Source organism: Peromyscus californicus, unplaced genomic scaffold (assembly GCF_007827085.1).
Source record: "Peromyscus californicus insignis strain IS unplaced genomic scaffold, ASM782708v3 Scaffold_7__1_contigs__length_154581171, whole genome shotgun sequence".
NCBI lineage: Eukaryota > Metazoa > Chordata > Mammalia > Rodentia > Cricetidae > Peromyscus > Peromyscus californicus.
In genome coordinates, this window is record NW_026294595.1 from 137,843,204 (window position 1) to 137,863,423 (window position 20,220).

Sequence of the window (20,220 nt, forward strand, 5' to 3'; positions counted from 1 at the left end):
GTTTCTTGTACCCTTAAGCCTTAATATGCTTTAACACCCTCAGTGCATCTATGCAATTTTTTTTTTTTTTTGGTTTTTTGAGACAGGGTTTCCCTGTGTAGCTTTGCGCCTTTTCCTGGATCTCGCTCTGTAGACCAGGCTGGCCTCGAACTCACAAAGATCCACCTGCCTCTGCCTCCCGAGTGCTGGGATTAAAGGCGTGCGCCACCACCGCCGGGCCATCTATGCAATTTTTATTGGTCTTCATATCATAGTACAAAATTATCAGCTCCTTTTCCTTCAGATGGGCCCCATGTGCTTGGCTTTGACCTTAGAGCGATGGTTGTGTGCTCTCTGTTTCGAGTGCCTGCTAGGTATCAGGCCTTGTCTAGGAGCCGGACCTAGAGATGACTAAGACAGATGGTCCCAAGCGTCTTGGAGATCAGAGTCTCGTGGGCGAAGACACTCAGTAAATACAGAAACATGACTGGCAGAACTAAGGAAGCGTGCTACGGGAGTGCGGCTCCGTGCTGGAGAGAGCAGAGCGGCTCCCTCAGGAAGGAGGTTCTCGGAGTGGATTTGGAAGGGTGGGCAGGGCTGGGGAAGAGCGTGGCCGGCCAAGGAAACAGCAGGAGAGAGGTGCAAAGTCACAGAAGCTGGACCCTGCCCATCCCTACTCCTCCACCACAGCTCCCTGCTGCTCACTCTGGACGCTGGCCCTGTATCACCTGGCTCTGCTGTGCCCTGGCCCTTGTCTGTCACTTAGTTGATCGTTGTTACGGTGTTGACTAGTGGGATCCCCATTGCTCTTCTTTCTTGGGCCTGGGAACATGGTTAGCTCTGACATCACTGTTGCTGTTGCACGGCTATGCCCCCTAAAACATCCCACCGGTACTCTCCCCATTCTACAGGTAGAGAAACTGAGGCCCAGGGAAGTCAGCTGTCCCAGCCAGGAGAGCTAGAATTCAAACCCAGCTCCCTTCTTCTAGAGTCCATATTCTTCATGGAGCCCTAATTGAGCTGTGTTTACATGAAAGCTAATGAGATTACTAGGCAGTCCAGAGGGCCTGCCCTGATCCAAGCCTCATTTCCGTGTAATGGGTAACACTGGCCCCTTGGCCTCACTTCAGCAAGGATGATTAACCAGGGAGATTTCCATGTTTGTATTTTGTTACATATGTAACGATTGCCTGTGCAAAAGAAAAAAAAAAGACAGAAGCAGCAGCTGAGTCCCTTCCTCCTGCTCTGTGGGTAACCACAGCTAACAGCTTGGGGCTCTGACAATGTAAATTCAAGTGCAAGTTCTTCTACCCTGACGAGTGCATGCACACATGTACACATGCCACACACATAAACATGCACACCCACACCCACACACATGCCCATACAGAGTTCATATTTTTATAAAAACAGGACCATGCCCTTCACTTTCTCTCACAACCAGTTCCAAATTGGCACCCGCAGACGAGCCCCATCCACCCTGGTCCATAGAAGGATGTGTCTCATGTATTCAATCAGCTCTGGCTTCAGACGTTCATCCTGTCTCAGGTTTGCGTAATGAGCATCCTCCGGCATGCCTGTGTGCGGGATGCAGGTATTGCCACAGCGTGGGTGCTCAGGAGTCTAATTGCTGAATGAAAGGTGTGCAGATTTTGCACCTTGACAGGTGCTGCCAATTTGCCTTCTGAAGGGCCTTCCGGTGCAGCGACTTCTCCCAAGCAGCACGCCTCTGAAGCCAGGGCTGCCTGCTCTTCTGCTCCCGGAGCCCTGACGTGGTGCTCCACACATGTGGGCCCAAATTGGGATAGAAGATGGATCTGGATCAAAGAGGTTAAATAATAGGTTTTTCCGTTTCACCTTGTAGGACCGGGATGGGGGGCGGGGGTGCCGGGCCTCCAGCCAATAGAGGACCAAGAGTCGTCGGGAGGGCTTATAAAGCTGCTATTTCTGGCATTTTTTTTTCTCTTTCTCTGCTGATTATGCAGCAGCATCTCGCAGAGGCTGTCGCGGGTGCGTTCTCTCGCTGCCTGGGCTTCTGTGGAATGAGGCTCAGGCTCCTTCTCTCAAGACCCTGGTGCATTGCAGGTGCGTCTCTGCAGAAGGTAAGCAGCGCTGTCCGCTGCTTCAGGGTGGAGGTGCTCAGGCAGACTCTGTAGAGCCAAGATGGGTGATGCTGGATCCCGGGTGGGGCCAGGCAGGAACTGGTGCCTGCCACGTTCTGCAGTGAGGTTGCTGTGCAGGGTCCAGGGGCCTGGTGATGGCTCTTCCTCTCTGATAAGAAATTCTGCGTGCAGCTGGCATTGGCTCTGCTGAAGGATTAGCCACCAGTCTTGATGCCCAGGACACTCAGGGAGCATTCACTCCTTCATGTATTCCTTCATGTATTCATACATATATTTATGTATTTATTCGTCTTGCATTCAACTCACATACAGCAGGCCTAGCCAGATGTAGGTGTTTGTGGGGGTGGGAGTGGATTGGGAAGGGGTCTTGCTGACTGAGACAAGAAACAGTGAGAACAGTGGGGGGTGACGTCCCCGTGCCATGTAAGGACCCAGAAGACACTGGGCTGGGGGTTGGAGGGGGGTCTTCTGAGAAAGGGATGTGCTGCAGCTAAAGATGGCACCTGGAATCAGATTTTGGAGATGGAGACGCAATCAAAATTCTCCCCTCATTTAGTAAAGGCCACCTTTCCTCTTGTCCAGAAAGGGTCCAGGAAACCAGCAGCTGGGATCTCCATGGCCACCCTTTTGGAGAAGAGAAGCCGTGACAAGGGAAGGAATGCATCACGGCCCCCAGGGTGAATGCACAATGTAGCAGTGAAAGAGGCTCCTGTCAGTGGCATTTCCCAGCAACCCCTAGGGAGGAGGCTGTGCAGTGGGGGTGCTCATTGCTATTAGCAGTGCTATACCTAGATCAGAAGGCCTGATCCTTCTGGCGCTCTCATTTCCACGGTCATTGTTGGAGATCTGGTTTCATGCATGTGCATCCTAGAAATGTAACGTGACAGCTCAGGCCCATGTCCCCTCATGTGGAACATTAGGGGAGCATAGAAAGACCAGGAACCGGCATCACTCATGCCTCTTGAGAGCATCCTTCCTAATCCCCATAGAGTCACCAAGAATTTTCTGAGACACTGGGTCCCGCACTGCCCGGGGAAGTCTCACAGCCAGCTGGCCAGGGCAGGAATAACCATGGGTGCCTGCCAAGCAATAGGGCCTGGGTTAGTGACCACATTCAAATCCTAGCCCCACCTTGAGTAGTCTGTGACATGACATGGGCTCCTCAAGCAGCCTGGGTCTCAGTGCCCACCCCTGCAGAGTGGGCATTGGCATTTTCCCTGTGATGGTGTGTACATATATGTGCACACGCATACAGCCATGCACACATTGCTCATACTTGGCCTAGCAGCTAGAAGGGCCTCCATCCATGTTGGATGGATGGATGGATGGATGGATGGATGGATGGATGGATGGTCCAGGATGACTCAGCTGGGGAGGAGGCCAGGATGGTCAGGCACGTGCTCTGGTGAGTGTACATACGGCCAGAGAGCCTCTCTGTGTGTCTAGAGTGGGAGGCACTGTGTTCTGTGTGGGGCTGGCTGAGAGAAATTGCTCTGGTCACCCCCATGGCTTCCCCTATGGGGAAGGGAGGGCACTATGGGACTTGTTGCCCCTTAGAACCAGCATTGACCCTTAGCTGAACTCTTCTTACACAGCTTTCTGAAGACTGGTAGGCAACCTAATGTTGGGATCTTATAGGGACAGGCAACCAAGTCACCAGCTGTTGATTGTCACTTATGTGTTGGGAGTCTGGGCTGGATACAGGGAATGGCATAGGAAGCGAGGATGTTCAGTCCATGCAGACTTCCTGTCAGGAACAGAAACTGAGCATAGATCTAGGACCTGGCTTGGAACAGGTCTCCTTTCCATGGGATCACTGTGTGACCTCAGGCAGGTCACTGTACCTCTCTGATCCTACAGAATGTCAGGTTAAGAGGATGACAAGGAGCAAGAGATGCAGAACCTAGTGTTGTGCTTTATGAATAAAAATGCCACCCCTTCCTAGGGAAGGGACCCAGGGAACTTTGCATGGGGTTCAGCTCAGTGTCTGCTACAGGCTGGCATGAGGCAGGCTCCCACTGAAGGTTTATATGAAGTAGGAAGGTGGCCGGAGCGTGGACTCCAGCCCTTATGTCATCCCCAGGAGAGCTCCTCAGAGAAATAATTCCAGCTGGTCCCACCAACTGCCCGTTTGCCACACTGGCCGTCGCTGGTGTGAGGGGTATTGTTAGGGTGGGCTTCCGGCTAGAGATTAACTTCCTGTCTGACACCCATAGGGTCCCCAGTGCCCTTCTCAGCTCCTTCTTCAGGGACCGACCTATCGTTACTGAGATCAGGTACCGAGGTGGGGTACAGAGAGTACTTCAGAGACCGACCTATCGTTACTGAGATCAGGTACTGAGGTGGGGTGCCCAGCTGTGGCTGCCTCTGTGACCCCACAGGGGCCTGAAAAAAAAATCACAGGTGGATGGATTCTTGCCTCTCTTGGGCTCTGGGAGGCATTTTCCAGGGAGGCCACCACACCACACTCCCACCTGCGGAGAGTAGTATCTTTTGAATTCATCACCAGAGTAGCAATTAGGGGGTGAAGGCTTTCATTTTTCTAGCTAGGAGATCCGTGCCGCTCCCTTACCTCTGAGGAGCCCCCGAGGCTCTGAGGCCGCTCATGACGGGTGTGAGCATGGACTGTGAACCAACACCCTATAGGGCTCGTTCTGGAGGAGGCGAGGCTAGGGGCAGCCCTCTCTTGACTCACCCCCACTGTGCCCTCCATCTCACCCATCGTAGTGACTAGTACTGCCTGCTGGAAACTTGGGCACAGACCTGGACGCAGCATGACCCCTTTTCTGCCCTGCTGTAGCCCACCTGTCCATGTTGCTGGCTGTCCCTTCAAAGCTCCATCATCTGCTACCTGGGTGACTTCAGGACCTCCTGTCCTGAACTTTCTCATTAGAATCTGCCCTCCCTGCAGCCAGCTCAGTGAACTGCTTAATGTGTCCGTCCCTCCCATGGACGCTTGGCAGCTGCCGGCTGCCCCTCCACGCCATGGTGTTCACCTCAAAACCTCATCTGCCTGCCTGGGGCTCATCTGCTTCCACACTCATGGGTTTCTGCTTCCTCCAGGATCCTGTCTGATGTTCCCTGAAACTCCTTCCCCAGCCAGGCTGCCCTGCCTCCTACTTTTTAAATCTTTAGGACCCTGTGTCCATGGTAGGTTTCCTTTAGACCTCCAACTCCTGCTAATCTGCAGAGCTGACCAGGACATCAAGGCTTTGCCAGAGCCCTCTCTGATTGTCCCTCTGTGTATGCTGTGGTCCCCCAAGGATCACTGTGGGGCTCTGGAGGACCTCACCCATGGCTGATGCACCTTTATTTTCCTACCTGCTGGACGTTTCTGCTTAGGATGCACTCACACAGGCAGGGCATGCAAAGAAGGCCCCATAGACAGACCCCTTGAGAATCCCCAGTCTGTGGTTAGATGTGGCTGTGTGGCCTCACCTCTCTGAGCTTACAGTATCATGAGGATCGACAAGGTGTCATGTCTCTTCTGCTTGCTGGGCCTAATTATTCCCCTAGGACACTTGGAACATTCCAATGACCCCTTCCACTTGCTCCAAGCAGAGAAAACTTGAAGAGGGGTCAGGCACATTGGCCCTCAGTGTCCCACACAGAAGCATAGGACCCTAAACAGGGGCAAAAATAGCAGCCACCAGGGCACCCTGTGATGCGGAAGCCACAGAGGAAGCCGCAGGCCAGGCGGATGCCAGCTGCCTCGAGGGGATGAGGTTCCTCAGATGTGCTAGCGAAGCAGCCCTCATGCCTGCCCTTGCCTGCTCCTTCAACCACAGCATCAGATAAGCCTGTGGACAGCTGTTGGCTTCCTCTCTGGGGAGGGTAAGCACAGTGCCATCCGTGGGCGTGCTTTGCCTCCTGTCATCTTTCTGGCCTCTACCCCCTTCCCCTGCCTTCTCTGCCCGCCTTGACGTCCCTTTACTGACCAAAGCGACACTTGCCCACTCCCATGGGAAGGCCTTGTACCGGCTGCTGAGCAGCATGGATGCCCCAAGCTGGTACCATCTTGGCTCCCTCCCACCCCTCCAACCACTGTCCATCTTTCTGTAACTTCGTCCTGAAAGTCCAGTTTGACTGGCTTAAATGGAATTCCCTCCCGATCCCCTCACCTGCTCACCGCCTTCCTTCCATGTGTGTACAGCCTTCCAATGTGCTGTGTGAGTCACTTGTCATTTCTGAGGAGGATTGATGGTTTCTCCAGCCCAGGACAGTAAGCCCCAGTGGCCTTTGTTCACTGCTGATCTCTAGATGCTCATAACAGGGCCTGGCACAAAGTAGATTCTCAACACATATTCTTTCAGTTCATGGACACACATGGGTATGAAGAACCTTCGGAAGAGGCCCAAGCTGGGTCTAGTGTGTTTTCAGGGGCTTTAGGACTGAGGGCTGGACTCATTGTCTTAGGGGGCTCTGGCATCAGGATTTTATTAGCCTTGGACAGAAGTCCCTGCTGACCCCGAAGTGATAGCTGTCTGGGTCCGGAGAGGGCTCTGGAATCCCACATGGCACCTTGCAAGAGTTGTTATGAGTTTGGCTTTGCCCTTTTGCTTTTGAGAGAGGGTTTGCTATGTAGTCCAGGTTGACTTCAAACTCTCCATTCTCCTGCCTCAGCCCTCCATGGGCTGGGATCACAGAAGTGACACTGTGCCTGCCTGGCCCATGGGTTTGGCTTTGGGACCACACTCCTCTGGTTCGAATCCCAGCTTTCCCACTTCTCAGCTGTGTGGCTGTCACCTCTACCTGTGCATGTCAGTTTCCTTGCCTGTTCAGTGAGCAATGATTCTGACCTTGATTAATTTGCAGGATTATGTATCAGCTCTGTGAAGTCCTTGCCTTGTAGTAGATGGTCAGTAAGAGGCGGTTTGTTAAACCCACTCAGAGTGTGTTAGGCTGGGTTATGCCTCAGTAACAGAGCCCCCAAACCTTAGTCATTTATCACCAGGATAATTTATTGATTTTTTTTAGTGTTTTATTCACCCCCATTTCCTCTTTTATCACACCCACTCCTTCGTCTCAATGAGTAGTATGGTGTATTTTTGTGCCTCCCACATGTTCCATGGCAATCAGCAGAGAGGTAGGTCTTGGGTTCTGCTCCACAGTCACTCAGAGTGGAGGTTAGTCTCATCTCCCTCGAGAGTCCTGCGGCTCCTGCAGAGCCAGCCTGGAGTTCCCATGTTTGCTGTTCTGCACTTCCACAAGAAGAGACCATTTGTTTCTGCTTCTAGCCCATTGGTCTAAACCAGCACCATCATAAGGGGAACCTAAACCCGGGGTCCCCCTGCTGAAGGTAGAGGAAAGAAAGACACTGAAGCACCATGGGGATATCTGTCATGGTGGGCACATCCTGCCTGGCTGTCTCCGGGCAGAGGCACAGTTAACCCACAGCCCGAGGGAACTTACCCAGTGCTGCTGGCTGAAAATGTACACCCTTGCTACATCCATGTCCTAATCTCCAAAACCTGTCACCTTTTGGCAAAGTGGTCTTTGCAGATACAATAAAGATAATGATCTTCAGTTGAGGGGGTTGTCCTGGCTTTCCTGGTGGCCCACAGTCATTTTTAGGTAGCTCCTAAGAGGGATGCAGCAGGAGTCTGAGACAGTAGGTGATGCTAGGTGAGTCAATGTGCTTTGAAGGCAAAGAAAGGGGTCACAGGCCAGGGGACATCAAAAGCTGAGGGTGCAAGAAACGTGTTTTCCCCTGGACCCTCTGGAGCTGCCTGCCCTGCCCTGGTCTGAAGCCCTAAGAGACGAACTTGGGACTTTTGGCATCCCAAACTATGAGAGAATAGTTTGTATGTTGCCACTTTGCTTTGCTTTGGTCCGTTTGTGGTTTGGCCGGGGATAGAGCTCAGGCCTCGTACATGCCAGGCGAGCACTCCACCTCTGAGCCCCAGCCAGTCTGTGTGGTTTTGCACTACTCAGTTTATCATGATTTGTCTGGGCAGCTATGAAAGTACTAGCAAAACCCAATGCCCAGAAGCCTCCATCTGCTCTGACGGAACAGATCCACCCTTGTGCTCTCATAGTGTGCTACGTCCCCTGCTTTGCCTGGCATTTCAGCCTCTTGGGGAAATACATGAGGGTACGGGGAAAGATGGCAGCCAGATCACAGTCAGAGCCCAGGTCAGTCACTTAGAGACTGTGAACAGGTTTTTCTGTATCTCAGTCCCCAGCTGTACAGTGAGCATTCGGGCAGATGGTCCCCTACAAGGGGCTGGGAGCAGCAAGGGACAAATGCAAATATAATGGTACTTGGTTCAGCTCAAAACTCCTTTATGGGAAACCTCAGATGGGCAGAGGGAGCAACGAGCCTCTGTGCTCAAACCTTATTTTGTAAATATGCTCCCAGCTCCTTTGGCCCTCAAACCCGGCCTGGCTGCTTCATGGCTCCGCGAACGTTATACCAACTCGCTTGTGTAAATACTCACCTCCCGATTTGTGAATGCAAATGCATTTGGCTGTGCGTGTCACCCTCTTGCCATAGCTCTTCTGGAAGCCAACCAAGCAGATTTTGAATTCTGGAATGGCATGAGCTCTGGCTGGCACAGGGCCCTGTGTCCTGCCCCTCTCCAGCCCTGCAGGGCCTGGAGCCTCACCTTTTTCTCAGCTTCCCAGTGACCCACATCCTCTCTGTCACTTGGGGCTAAGTCGGGTTCTGCTGGTTCAGGGCAGAGGTTAAAACCTAGGGCAGGAAGAGCCCACACATGCAAACATTACTGCTATGAATTGAAAAGGAAAATATCCTTTTCTTTTGAATTGTCAGAAAAAGAAATGAAAAGGAAGTGTGTGACCAAGGAAAGGAAATTAGGGTTTGCCACCAGCATGAGTCACCCCCCTTTCTGTCTCCTGAGTGGGCCTTTGCCCTGATTCATTCACCCCTGAGTCTCTCAGCTCTGTGAAATACTGGGGCCGTGGTGATTTTATTCTGGCTACAGACTTCCTGTTCTAGCCATCAGTATGTGCTTTTCCTTCAGAGTCAGGGTTCTACTGTTCTATTTGCTGCTGCTGTTGCTGCTGCTGCTGCAGATGGTGGTGGTGGTGGTGGTGGTGGTGGTGTGTGTGTGTGTGTGTGTGTGTGTGTGTGTGTGTGTGTGTGTGTGGTCAGTCAGTGATCCAGACTTCAGGTGTCCTCTTCAAATGCTCCCCATCTTATCTTTCGAGACAGGGTCTTTCACTGAACTGGCATTTACCAGTTTGGAAAAACTGGTCAGGGAACTCTAGAGATCTGCCTGTATTCACTTCCCCAGAACTGGGGAATGCCCAGCTTTTTATGTGGGTTCTGGGGATCAAACTCAGGTCCTTACGCTTGTAAGCACGTTACTGGGCAGCTCGGGCAGCTCCCCAGCCTCTGCTTACCGATGCCTTATTCAAGGTTTCCTCTGTGTGCAAACCAGACACAGAATCTTTTCCTGGCCCCACCCCAGGACCACAGCCACTCCTTCACCTCTTTCGTCGGCAGGCTCATCTCCCCGCCAGACCATTCACAGCTGCTGTTTGAACCATGGCTCAGATCCCGGCCCTCGATGTCCATTCCCTAGTTGTAGCCCTGCCGCCCTTCTCTCCCAGCTTTTCTGTCTCCATGTCTCTTCTGCTCTCCTGCTAATGCTCTCCAATCCTGAATGGGCCCTTCCTTCTTTCCAGTTCCCAGACCTGGGGACCGCTTACCTCCCATCATCCCCCACCCCCTCTCTTGTCTTATACCCTCACCCCACCTCACCTGGCTCATTCTGCTTACAGCTACCTCCTCTCCAGTCTTTCTGCGTGGCCCCAGTCAAGGCTCCAGGGGGCCTGCCACTCACCCTGATTTGAACTCCCACTCCTGCCCCCATCATTGGACCATAAGCTTCAGGAGGACAAAGATTGCCCTGTACCTCACAGATACTGGCTGTCCTTGAGGCAGTTAGGTGGTGTGAAGAGGGAATGGCTTCGGATATAGGCAAGGGACTCTCCCTCATCACCTAAAGATATTTGTGTGTAGTGTAAAATATGCTAGTTCCACAATGGCTGGTTTGGGTCATGTGTGCTTCTCCATTGCCGTGGAATCAAGCATACATTCCCCCATGCATTTATTTCTTGGAATGTTGCCTCTCAGTGACTTTCCTGTTTAAATCTCATGTCTTTTTGTCTCACAGCATCTTGCTTTCTGTCGAAGTTGACGGAGCCATTTCTACATCGTATATATTAACTGTCTCGTCGTTGGTGCTGATATTTTCTTAGTCTGATGTCCTTTTCATTTCAGTTTTATTACGTTTCCTTCCACAGAAGATATTAATGCGTGTATATTTGAACCTGTCAATCTCTTCCTCCATGATTGCTTCAAGGGCTGAGGAAGTCGCCGCGCCTCTGCGGATCTGATAAACACTGTGTTCTCTCCTCTGATTGTTTCCCTCCAGCGTGGCTTCGTGTACTTAACTCTTACCCCTTCTGCAGTGCTTGAGGCTGGGGACTTGCTGTGGTTATCTCCTTCAACGTTCCCAAACAGGACGAGCCCTGCTGCCTTGTGTTTATTAAATAATTGGTCTTGATCCCTTTGTTTGCAGATGGGAAGACTAAATAACGTAGTTGTTATGAGCGTGACTTCTGGCAGGGTTATGAGTTGGCTTTGCCACCGTCCATTTGTGTGACCCTGCAGCCTGCAGGTGACATTCCACTTGTCTTCTCCTCTGTAGAACGTGATGTTGCCATCTCCCTCCTAAGGCTGTCGCAAAGGTCAAATGATACTGTTGTGCAAAGGCTGTCCCATGGATCCTGGTGCAGAGGGTTTGGCGTTTCCTCACCCGATTAGGCCTAACTTTCCAAATTTGCTCTCCTGTTTTATTGTTCCAAAGTCCTTATTTTGGGGCTGGGAAATGGCTCAGTTGACAAAGTGCTTAAGTGCTTGCCCTGAAATCGTGAGGACCTGAGTTCAGATCCCTATCACCCAAGTTAAAAAAAAAAATTAGATGTGTTGGTACACACCTGTAACCCCAGCACTGAGGAGACTGGGACATGGGTCCCTGGGGCTTGCTGGCTACCTAGCTGAGACATGGCTTCAGTGAGAGTCTCTGTCTCAAAGTCAAGGTAGAAAGCAATTAAGAAAGGTACCCACCATTAGCATTCACCCTTACTGCCCCCCATATTCTCTTTTCAATCTTTCAAGATTTATTGTATTTTATGTGTATGAGTGTTTTGCCTATGTAAACATATGTGCATCACATGTGTGCCGGTGTCTGAAGAGGTCAGAAAATGGCATTGGATCCACACATGTTCTTATTTTGGGTCACGGCCACCTTGCTTTGCTAGCTACTCTACAGAATGTCTCGCCCTCTCACCAAAGCAAGCTCCCTGACACTGCTCTGTGAACATTGTTGAAGCTTTCCTCATGCTTTTTTTTTTTGGTGCTTGTTCATCCCATCTCTGCCATTCTGCACTGGAAACAGCCTCGGTGACTTGGAGACAGTTATCATCCCCTAACACACACACCAAGTTTCTCACCCCACCCCCAAGTGGTCTGCCGTTGGCTCACTCTGTCTCTCTGTGTGACAGGTGTCTGTCGCTTGCATTTGTGTGGCCAGTCGCCTTCATAATGCCTCCTTGTTTCTGAAGGTCAGGATGTCCTGTGAGCCCTGGGCTTCCCTGGAAATCTGTTCCATATTTCAGGTCCCGCCTTAGAGTGGCACCTGGCTTACAATGTCACAAGTGCTCAAGTCTAGGCTTGAGCTCTGATAGCAACTGGGCCATATTTAGAACATTCTGGAGGCACACACAGGTTCAGGGGATTCAACATCATGATGGTGGTAACTCCTGATATGATATTGCCGGTAGCTGAGGGACCATCTACCACCTTGTCCTTGGTTTCCCTAGTGGAATGCAGAGAAGTTTGGAGTGTGACTAGCCTTGACACCTTGTGATTTCACTTAAGCAGGGTGGCACAGCTGTGGAGAGAGATTAGAGTATCTCCCAGGTATAGGCTGGGCTATAGAGGACAGTTTCCATCTCTGTTTTCTGATGGAGAAAGAGTCCATTAAGACAGCTTCTACCCCCACTGCTTCCTTGGGCTCCAGGAGAGAGCTGAGATCTGGGACATAAGGGTTCAGTGGGCAAAAACAGAAGGGTGCCCCTCAGCCTGGAAAGTTGCCTGCATGAAAGGAGGAAACTAGCCTCTTTAGGGCTTTGTATTAAGCTGCTCACTGCCAGATATATTTCCCTCCCGTTTTGTTTCCATTGGTTTGTTTGTGGCTGGATCTCACTATATAGCCCTGGCTGCCCTTGAACTCAGCATTCTCTTGCCTCAGGCTTCCCAGTGCCAGGATTGCAGCTGCATGCTGCCCTACCTGCTCCCATCCCTACTTTGCTGAGGAGGAATCTGAGGTTGAGAGAGTCCAGATCCTTGCTCGTAGCTACACAGCAGCCGAGGGCAGAGCCTGGACTTGGACCCAGGTCTGCAGGCTTCGAGAGATGCAGCCAGTACCCTCCCCACCCACTGGCAGTCCAAAGGCAGACTGTAACACAGCGCTTAAATATCCACCAGCAATGTTTACAAACATGCTCTCTGTGGGTGCTGGATGGAGGGGAGTAAGCCTGGCATCTTGTCTTTGTTGGCTTTGGGGTTAGATGCACAAGTGGCAAGTTCAGGTGACCTAGAAAAGCCTTTCTAGGTCAAATTACAGTTTCAAAGGACTTTCTCTCTCCCTCTCTCTCCTTTTAAAGCCACCCCACGATCCAACACTGAGCACTGTCATTGACATATTTCCCATCCGAAAATGCCAGCCCTTTGTGGCATGATTGAGGGGCTTGTTTTGCAGCACTGGGTAGAAAATATCTTCCAGATCATCTGCCGCTCATTGTCTCAGCCCCCCCACCTCCGTCCCCCCATCCTCCCATCCCCCGTCCCCACAGTGTCCCACCCTACACGGGGCTCTTGCGGCTTTTAGTTAATTGTCTCTGGCAAGAGTCTGTTCTGGGACTTGTTCCCAACCGCACAGAAGATAGATCATTGTCAGGCACAAATATTGGCAGTTCTTGGCAGCCGAGGGCTGTAGGCTGCTAACCACAGCCTGTCTCCAGGGAAGGACGGGCAAGAGCGCAAAGGGGGCTTAGCCTGGTCGTTGGCGCACGGGCTCCCAGTTCAAACCATGTATCTCCTGTTTTTTAGCTGTATGGTCTTGGGCAAGCTGCTTCACCTCATTGGACCTCAGTTCCTCCCCTGTGGAACAGCAGCCTGGACCATGGTACCTTACCGTATGGGTTTCAGAGGATCCCATGAGTTAATGTGAGCATGCCAATGCAGGAAGCTCTGTGTCGTTGTTGTGTGAGTCACTTAAGGTGAGGGTATGATCTGTCCAGTTCTCCAGGCCTCAGACACTCTCCCTACCTGCTCCTGGTGCCTCACAGTCCAGCATCACCCTGGTGATGGCTTCGGGTGAAGGAGGAAGCCTAGATCTGATAGCTCGCCCATTTGTGAACACAGCATTTGGCTCCCTGCTCTGATTTGGGACATTCCCTGAGGGCCATCTTGCCTCCAGAGTTCCCTTGAGACAGACTGCACATGCCCCACTATTCGTCCTTCTTACTGGCTTCCCTGCAGCTCTCCCTAGTGAGCCTTTCCAGACACAGATAAAGACAACGAGAGAGCAGAAGACTTGTCTGTAGTCACTCGCTGAGCTGGTGACTCCCTTTCTTCCTTGGACGAAGTTACCCGATATCTTGCCTTATAAATGTCCCCAGCATGTGGGGAGTTGGTGGGGGGCAGCCAGTCTGGCCTAGGCGTGGCTTCTGGAGGTGACATCCTAGAAGTTGCCTAGGGACCAGCTGTGTGGAAAGGGATGAGAAGGGAGCTGCTGCAGAGATACAGTCCCGGTATGCACAGAGCTGGGTGCATGCTGGAGCCTGAGCAGCCCTATAGCAGAAGAGAGCTATGGACGTGTTTGTTCATAGTGTGAGCCCAGGCTAGATGGTTGGTCTTGTCAGGGCAGATTGTCAAGTGCTTTGAGTACTACTTCAAGGATGTTGCTTCTTAGTGGACATGGTGGTGGATAGTGCATGCCTATAGTCCCAGCACTTGGAATGTTGAGGCAGAAGGATTGCTGTGAGTTCAAGGCCAGCATGGGCTGTATCACAAGACCCTGTCTAGAAACCAAGAAACAAGAAAAACTTGGAGTCTTCCTCGGTGGAAGGTGGGATTTGGCTGAAAGTGGTGTGAGTAGTCATCTGGGGGTCTGGAGTGAAGGGTAGAGATGGTGCCGAAGAACAAGGGTACCAGCTGCACTGTGGGGGTTGGGAGCCCCTAGCTTCCCTTCTCCCCATCCTCAGAGAGGCTCACGGGCATTGCTTGGATGATATGGATACAGCTGGGAGCAGCTGAGCACACATACGTTAGGATTCCCATGAGGAACCAGGTGGAAGGCCACCAAGCCACGAGCCCAATCTGATGGGTTCCCAGGCCTGCCCCTTGGGCAACCTCATCTGGCCACACCCTGACCTACTTCCCAACCGTGGCCCCCCTGCAGCCACAGCCAGGCCTGCAGCCCCCTTGGCACCATTCCCCCTCACAGCGGCCAAATGAAAATGTTTGTTGAAAACAACATGTGCATAATTAAAGCTTAATGAGCGCTTGTCTGTTTGGAATGTGCAATTAGATTTATAATCGGGGACGGGAGCGAGCTCCAAATGGCTTTAAATGGAGCTGAGAGAGAGGATAATTTTTGCCATAAATCTGCGGTAATGTACTCGATATGTGAGTTACCAGAGGCGGCACCAGGCCACCATGCTATACCCGTTGGGCAGCTGCGGCTGAATAAGGTGCTGCGGTAGGACCCACCAGTGGCTTTGAAGGAGGGGGCTTCCCTGGGTTAGATTTGGAGCACCCACCTGCAGGCTGAGATATCTGGAACTGAGCCAACTGTGGGAGGCCGGAGCCTCTGCTGAGTCTACAGTACTGGCCCCAGGATGACCTGACCAGGCAAGACTCTGCAGGCAAAATCACCCCATCCTTTAAAATGGCAGCAAGGCAGAGCCAGGGATTGCAGCGTGGTCCTTGACTTTGTTTCCTACTGTATCCTAGAACTCAGAGCACATCATAAGCTTCACTTCATGTTCGTTGAATGAATGAGTGACACTTCGTCAGCCTCTTGCCTTCTATAAGTCTCTCTCTGTGAGCCTCAGTTTCCCCATATTGGCACAGTGAATTGGATTTGGTTACTGCTGATGCTAAGTCTCCTCTGTCGGTAACTCTGGGTCTGGGGCAGATGGTGGATGGGCGTGGTCAAGTAGAAAATGAATGCAAGTGAACTGGGTTGTAACTTAGTGGCAAAGCGTCTGGGCAGTATTGGGAGGCCCTGGGTTCCATTCCCAATGCTAGGAAAACAGAAACAAATCAGATATAAGACAAACCACAGAATGTGATTTTGAGTATCTTCGTAGCCACATACAAGGGAAGTAAAAAGAGATGGGCAGAGTTAACTTTAATGGTATGTTCTGGTTGACCCACGTTGCTAAAGGATCGTTTCTATGTGTAATCAGTATAACAATATTGACGAAGTATTGGATATTCTTTCTTTCCTTATGTCTTTGAGCTCCAGTGTACATTTAATACTCAAGCACGTTGGTGTGGACAAACCACATTTCTAGGATGCTGCTGAACAGTGCCAGGTAGAAGGGCCAGGTGTTCCCATCTATGAGGTGGAGGTGGGGTCCACCTTCCAGAGGAGCCTGGCACCTGGCAGCACTCATCTGCAGTTACCATGGTGACCGTAGACATCACACTAGCTCTTGATGGTTTTTATTGACTAAAACAAATGTTACCAACTTCTGTTGGCAGTGGGAAGAAGGGTCCTTCAGTGGCCCAGAGCTGTGGACTTGCCCACAAGGCCATTCCCAGACCCTTGTTCCCAGGCTATGGGCAAGACTTTGCCTCTCCTTATAAGTCAAGAAAACCCTAGGCGGAGGGTGATGAGGTCCACCTGCTTTGGTCCACACAGCTTGCATAAAGTCGAGGTGGGAAACCAGTGTGACTTTTTTTTTTTTTAGTTTTTTTAATAGCTTGTATTAATGATACGTAATAATGAGTTACAGTACGACATTTTCATAAACATACATGTTTGCTCCCCATTACTCTTTCACAGCCTCCTTTCACACCTGCAAACCCCTTCCCTACTTCCATGCCTTTTTTCCCTTCTGGTGAACTGATCAGTTTAATTAGGGTCACTTACAGGAATGTGGGAACTTACCAGGGGCCACACCACTGAAGAATGTGAGCTTTTGGGGGTCCTGCACAGCCTAGACTTCAGACTCAGCCTGGGTATCATGGCTGTGTGATGTTAAGCAAAACCTCTGACCTCTCTGGGCCTCAGACAGAGTGTTGGATTTCCAGGGTGGATATCATAAGAACAAACACCCAGCACTGTGCCCCCAGAGCAGGGACACCCATCAGGAAGCAGATATCATTGGAGGGGAATCAATTATTGTATTTAAGAAGCAAAACATAACAAGTTATCATGGAGGGAAAAAAAATCACCAGACTTTCTTATTGGTTTTATGTCAGGTTGTATGCTTGTAGGCAGACATGCTTAAGACCTCAGAACTTGGTGGGAGTTCCCTCTACAGAGTTCAACCATGCTGTTTAGCTAGAGGTGGCCAATAGCTCTCTCTGAACTGCAAGACAAGGTTCCAAACACTTTTCATGATTTTCCTTGTTTAATCCCAGTGGTCGTCATACCCATTTTTCCGATGGAGAACACGAGACACAGTCATCAGTTAAAAGTAAACATCCCATGTGGGTGGAGAACGCAGCCTGCCCAGCATGTGAACTCTGGCAGCCTGGCAGCTGTGCCTGCCTGGATAAACTGTCATTGCACTTCTCCATGTGGTGGTGGGCCTGGATTTGCTCAAGCTTCAGGGTTCCCTTAGTTAGGCCCATTCTGATCCTCGTCTGTCTGCAGAGGTCTTTCTCCCCGTGTGTCTCCTGAGACTTCCGTGTGAAACCATGCTCTCAGCAGAGCCCAGATCACAGCTGCCACACTCTTGTCACTGTCTATTGAGCTCAGCCTCGGCTGTGCAGACTGAGCGTTGTCACAGGCTGCATCAGGCCTGGCGGGAGCAGCAAGCAGCTTTGATCATTTCTCTTCAGATCGCCACAGGCACATCGCCTGGTGCCTTGCGACTGGTTGGGCAGAGGGCTGTGCATCCTTTATCTTTGACCCGTGTCTCTGTGCAGAGCAGAGGATCAGCAGTTTCTTCACAGTTGCTGCTTTGGTACCCGGGATCAAGGCCAGGTTTAAAAGCACTGGCTGGTTCTGGGCAAGCTCCCAACTACCCTGAATCTCATCTTGTTCATCTCTACAGCGGGACTGGTCATGGCAGCTTTGCGATTTCTAGGGGGTTCTAACGAGATGCCCAGGCATAACTCTGGGTCTGGAAATGTGGTCACTGGCACACACTCACTCAACCTAGATGTCATGTTCCTGCTTTTTGCCTTGTCAGTTCCTATGCATGATCCCTGCCCCAGCACCTCTATTGAAAAGCCCTCCTCCCTTCTTCTCTTCCCCTGCTAACCCAGTCCTGGCCCCTGTCATAGGTGTCAAAGAATACACCATTGCTTAAGTGTGCAATGAGAAGTAATGTTCACTGCCTTGCTTTCAGAGCTACAAGTCAAGCTGAGGCTGGTATTTGTATGGCTTGGGGAAGCACGGGAGCCTAGACTAAGATACTCAGGAAGAGGATGTGTTTGGTCTGGCACCCTGGCCCTGTTGTGTCCATGAGGCTGTTGAAGTAGGACTGATATTGGCCATTTGGGATGGGCTGTCAACTGGTCTGTGGTCATCTGTTATGGCTTAGAGCTGGGGCTAGAAAACAGCCCATCTGCAAAGCTGGTGGGGGCTGGGCCGTGCCTGATCACCACCAGCCGCCTGATGTCAAGAGCACTGTCTGCACATGGCAGGCAAACAGTCACCCCTCTGCACCCCCTGAACCCCTGTGATTTCCAGTTTCTTGTGCCGGGGGGGGGGGGTGTTTGTCAACTCCTAGCCCTCAGGGGCTGTTCAGAAGCACACAGTAGGGACTCCTTGTTAGGACCTGATACAACAATGGCCTGGCTGGGCTCACTGGCTTCAACCGCTTAAATCAGATCTTAGACCAGGACCAAGAGCAGGGGGAGGGCGGTTGTAGGAGTATGGGGTCAAAGAGAAGCGGATGACCACGGACTGGAGGGAAGTGCTGAGCTTCTCCAGATGGAAGGAAAGGAACCAGAGTGGGTGAGATGTAATTATGTAGGGAAGGTTGGGAAAGCCAGGGACATGCCTGACGGCCTCAGTTTTTCAGTGACATGGGAGACAAGGTCATCAGTGAGATGAGAGGATTGGGACTGATAAAAGGATATGAGTGAGCATATAATTACAAAGATAAGTAATTAAGCAACTGTCAGAAATAATTAACATTTTAAAACACTGTATTACTGTATTACAGATATCAACTGCTATTGGATATCTGATAACAGATATCATAATTGTCATGAGGTAGGAATAATAGCTTTTTTAGTGTGTGCATATGCTCATGCATGCTTAAATACATGTGGGCACACATATTTGTATGGGTGCACAGGCACATATGTGTATGTGTGTGCATATGGAGTCTTCCTCTATCACTCTCCATCTTATTATTTGAGGCAGGGTCTTTTGAGCCCAGAGCTCACCAACTTGGCCAGTCTTGCTAGCCAGCTTTCTCTGGAGATCCCTTGCCTCCATCTTCCAAACACTGGAGTTACAGGTGGGCCTCCTCACCAGCTCAGCATTTACGGCATTTACATTGGTTCTGTGGATCTGACCTCTGGTCCTTACACTCGCACAAAAAGTGCCTCATCTGCTGGGATCTCTCCAGTCCCTCGATGCTGTTTTATAGGTTAGGGAAATGAGAGCAAGTGACATGAAGTCCAAGGTCACCCAGCTGGTACACAGAGGGAGCGGCACTCAGATTCCAACATCCATACTGTCACCAAAGCTTTCACAGCCCAACGCTGATCTTACTGGGATGGGATGGAGGCTTTCAGGTTGGACTCAGTAGTGTGAACTTTTAATGTAACACCATAGGGTAGAGTACGTAGCCAGATCCTCTTAAAAAAAAAAAAAAGAACTCAGAAAGAGTTGGGATTCAGGGAGCAGAGAAATGACAAAGAGGGTGTTCTGGGCTTGTGTGAGGTAAGAGCAAGGAGACAGACAGCAGAGGTCCCACAGCATCCAGGACAGTGTGTTACGAGGCTCAGGGCTGATGTAGAGACCAAGCAGGGCTTGGTCTGAGGCATGAAGGGATTGCCTGATGATGCCACGGCAGGGGAGGAGCCGAGCAGAAAGCTTTTGTGGGTGATCAGACTCGGGAGCGAAGTTCAGAGTCACCCAGGGATATTGAGTCAGGCCTGTGTGGCGGTGACATCTGTCATGATTAGAGAGTGCTGGAGAAAGAGTCAGCCCGGGCCCATGATGTCAGCGGTGGAGGGGGTGTTTTTATCGGAAGTAAGTATGGACCAAATGGGAAAACGGCCAGGGAGGAACTGCCAGTGGGAATTTGGGGTGACCTGGCCGGAAATGAGTACCTGAGAGGTGGTGACATCCGGCAGCTGTGAACACAGAGTCTTGTTCAGGGAAAGTATGGAGTGGGGCAGAAATACCAGACTCACTTGCCAACCCTCTGCTGATTTACTCATGCAATTTAGCCTGTTTCCTCCCAGGCACCCGCCCGCCTACCCATGCATCCCAGACTCTCCCCCCCACCACCCAGTGGTTGATCTTATCTGCCATTCCAATCATTTTCTCATCCACCTGTCTTTTCACACTCAGCCATTTTATCTCATCCACTTGTTCATCCATGCCTCCCTCTTTTTTTTTTACATAATATTTTATTGATTCTTGGGGAATTTCACATCATGCACCCCAATCCCACTCATTTCCCAGTCCTTCCATATCTGCCCTCCACCCTTGTAACCTCCCCAACAAAAGAAAATTTAAAAAAAATTAAATTTAAATGTAAAAAGAAAGAAAAATCTTGCCAACCCCTCAGGACAATGACTTGCTCCTCCGTCAATCACAGCCTTCTCTCATAGGAGTCACAGCTATTGCGTCTCCAGTTCCACCGTGCGTGT

General features: G+C 51.0%; 1 protein-coding gene across 11 annotated transcripts in view; it reads left to right on the top strand.

The window, feature by feature from the left end:
* Tox2 (TOX high mobility group box family member 2) overlaps positions 1-20,220 on the top strand; it is a 127,951-nt gene that overhangs the window by 20,952 nt on the left and 86,779 nt on the right. The window contains exons 1-2 of one of the 11 annotated variants that reach the window (XM_052724062.1): positions 1,622-1,809; positions 1,965-2,081. The exons of 6 other annotated variants lie outside the window; for them this stretch is intronic. In XM_052724062.1, the coding sequence (XP_052580022.1) occupies positions 2,022-2,081 (60 nt within the window). In that variant the 5' untranslated portion in view covers positions 1,622-1,809; positions 1,965-2,021. Of the gene's footprint in view, positions 1-1,577; positions 1,810-1,900; positions 2,082-20,220 lie in introns of those variants that run through there. 4 more of the 11 variants (XM_052724061.1, XM_052724051.1, XM_052724052.1 and 1 more) reach the window with 4 other exon arrangements.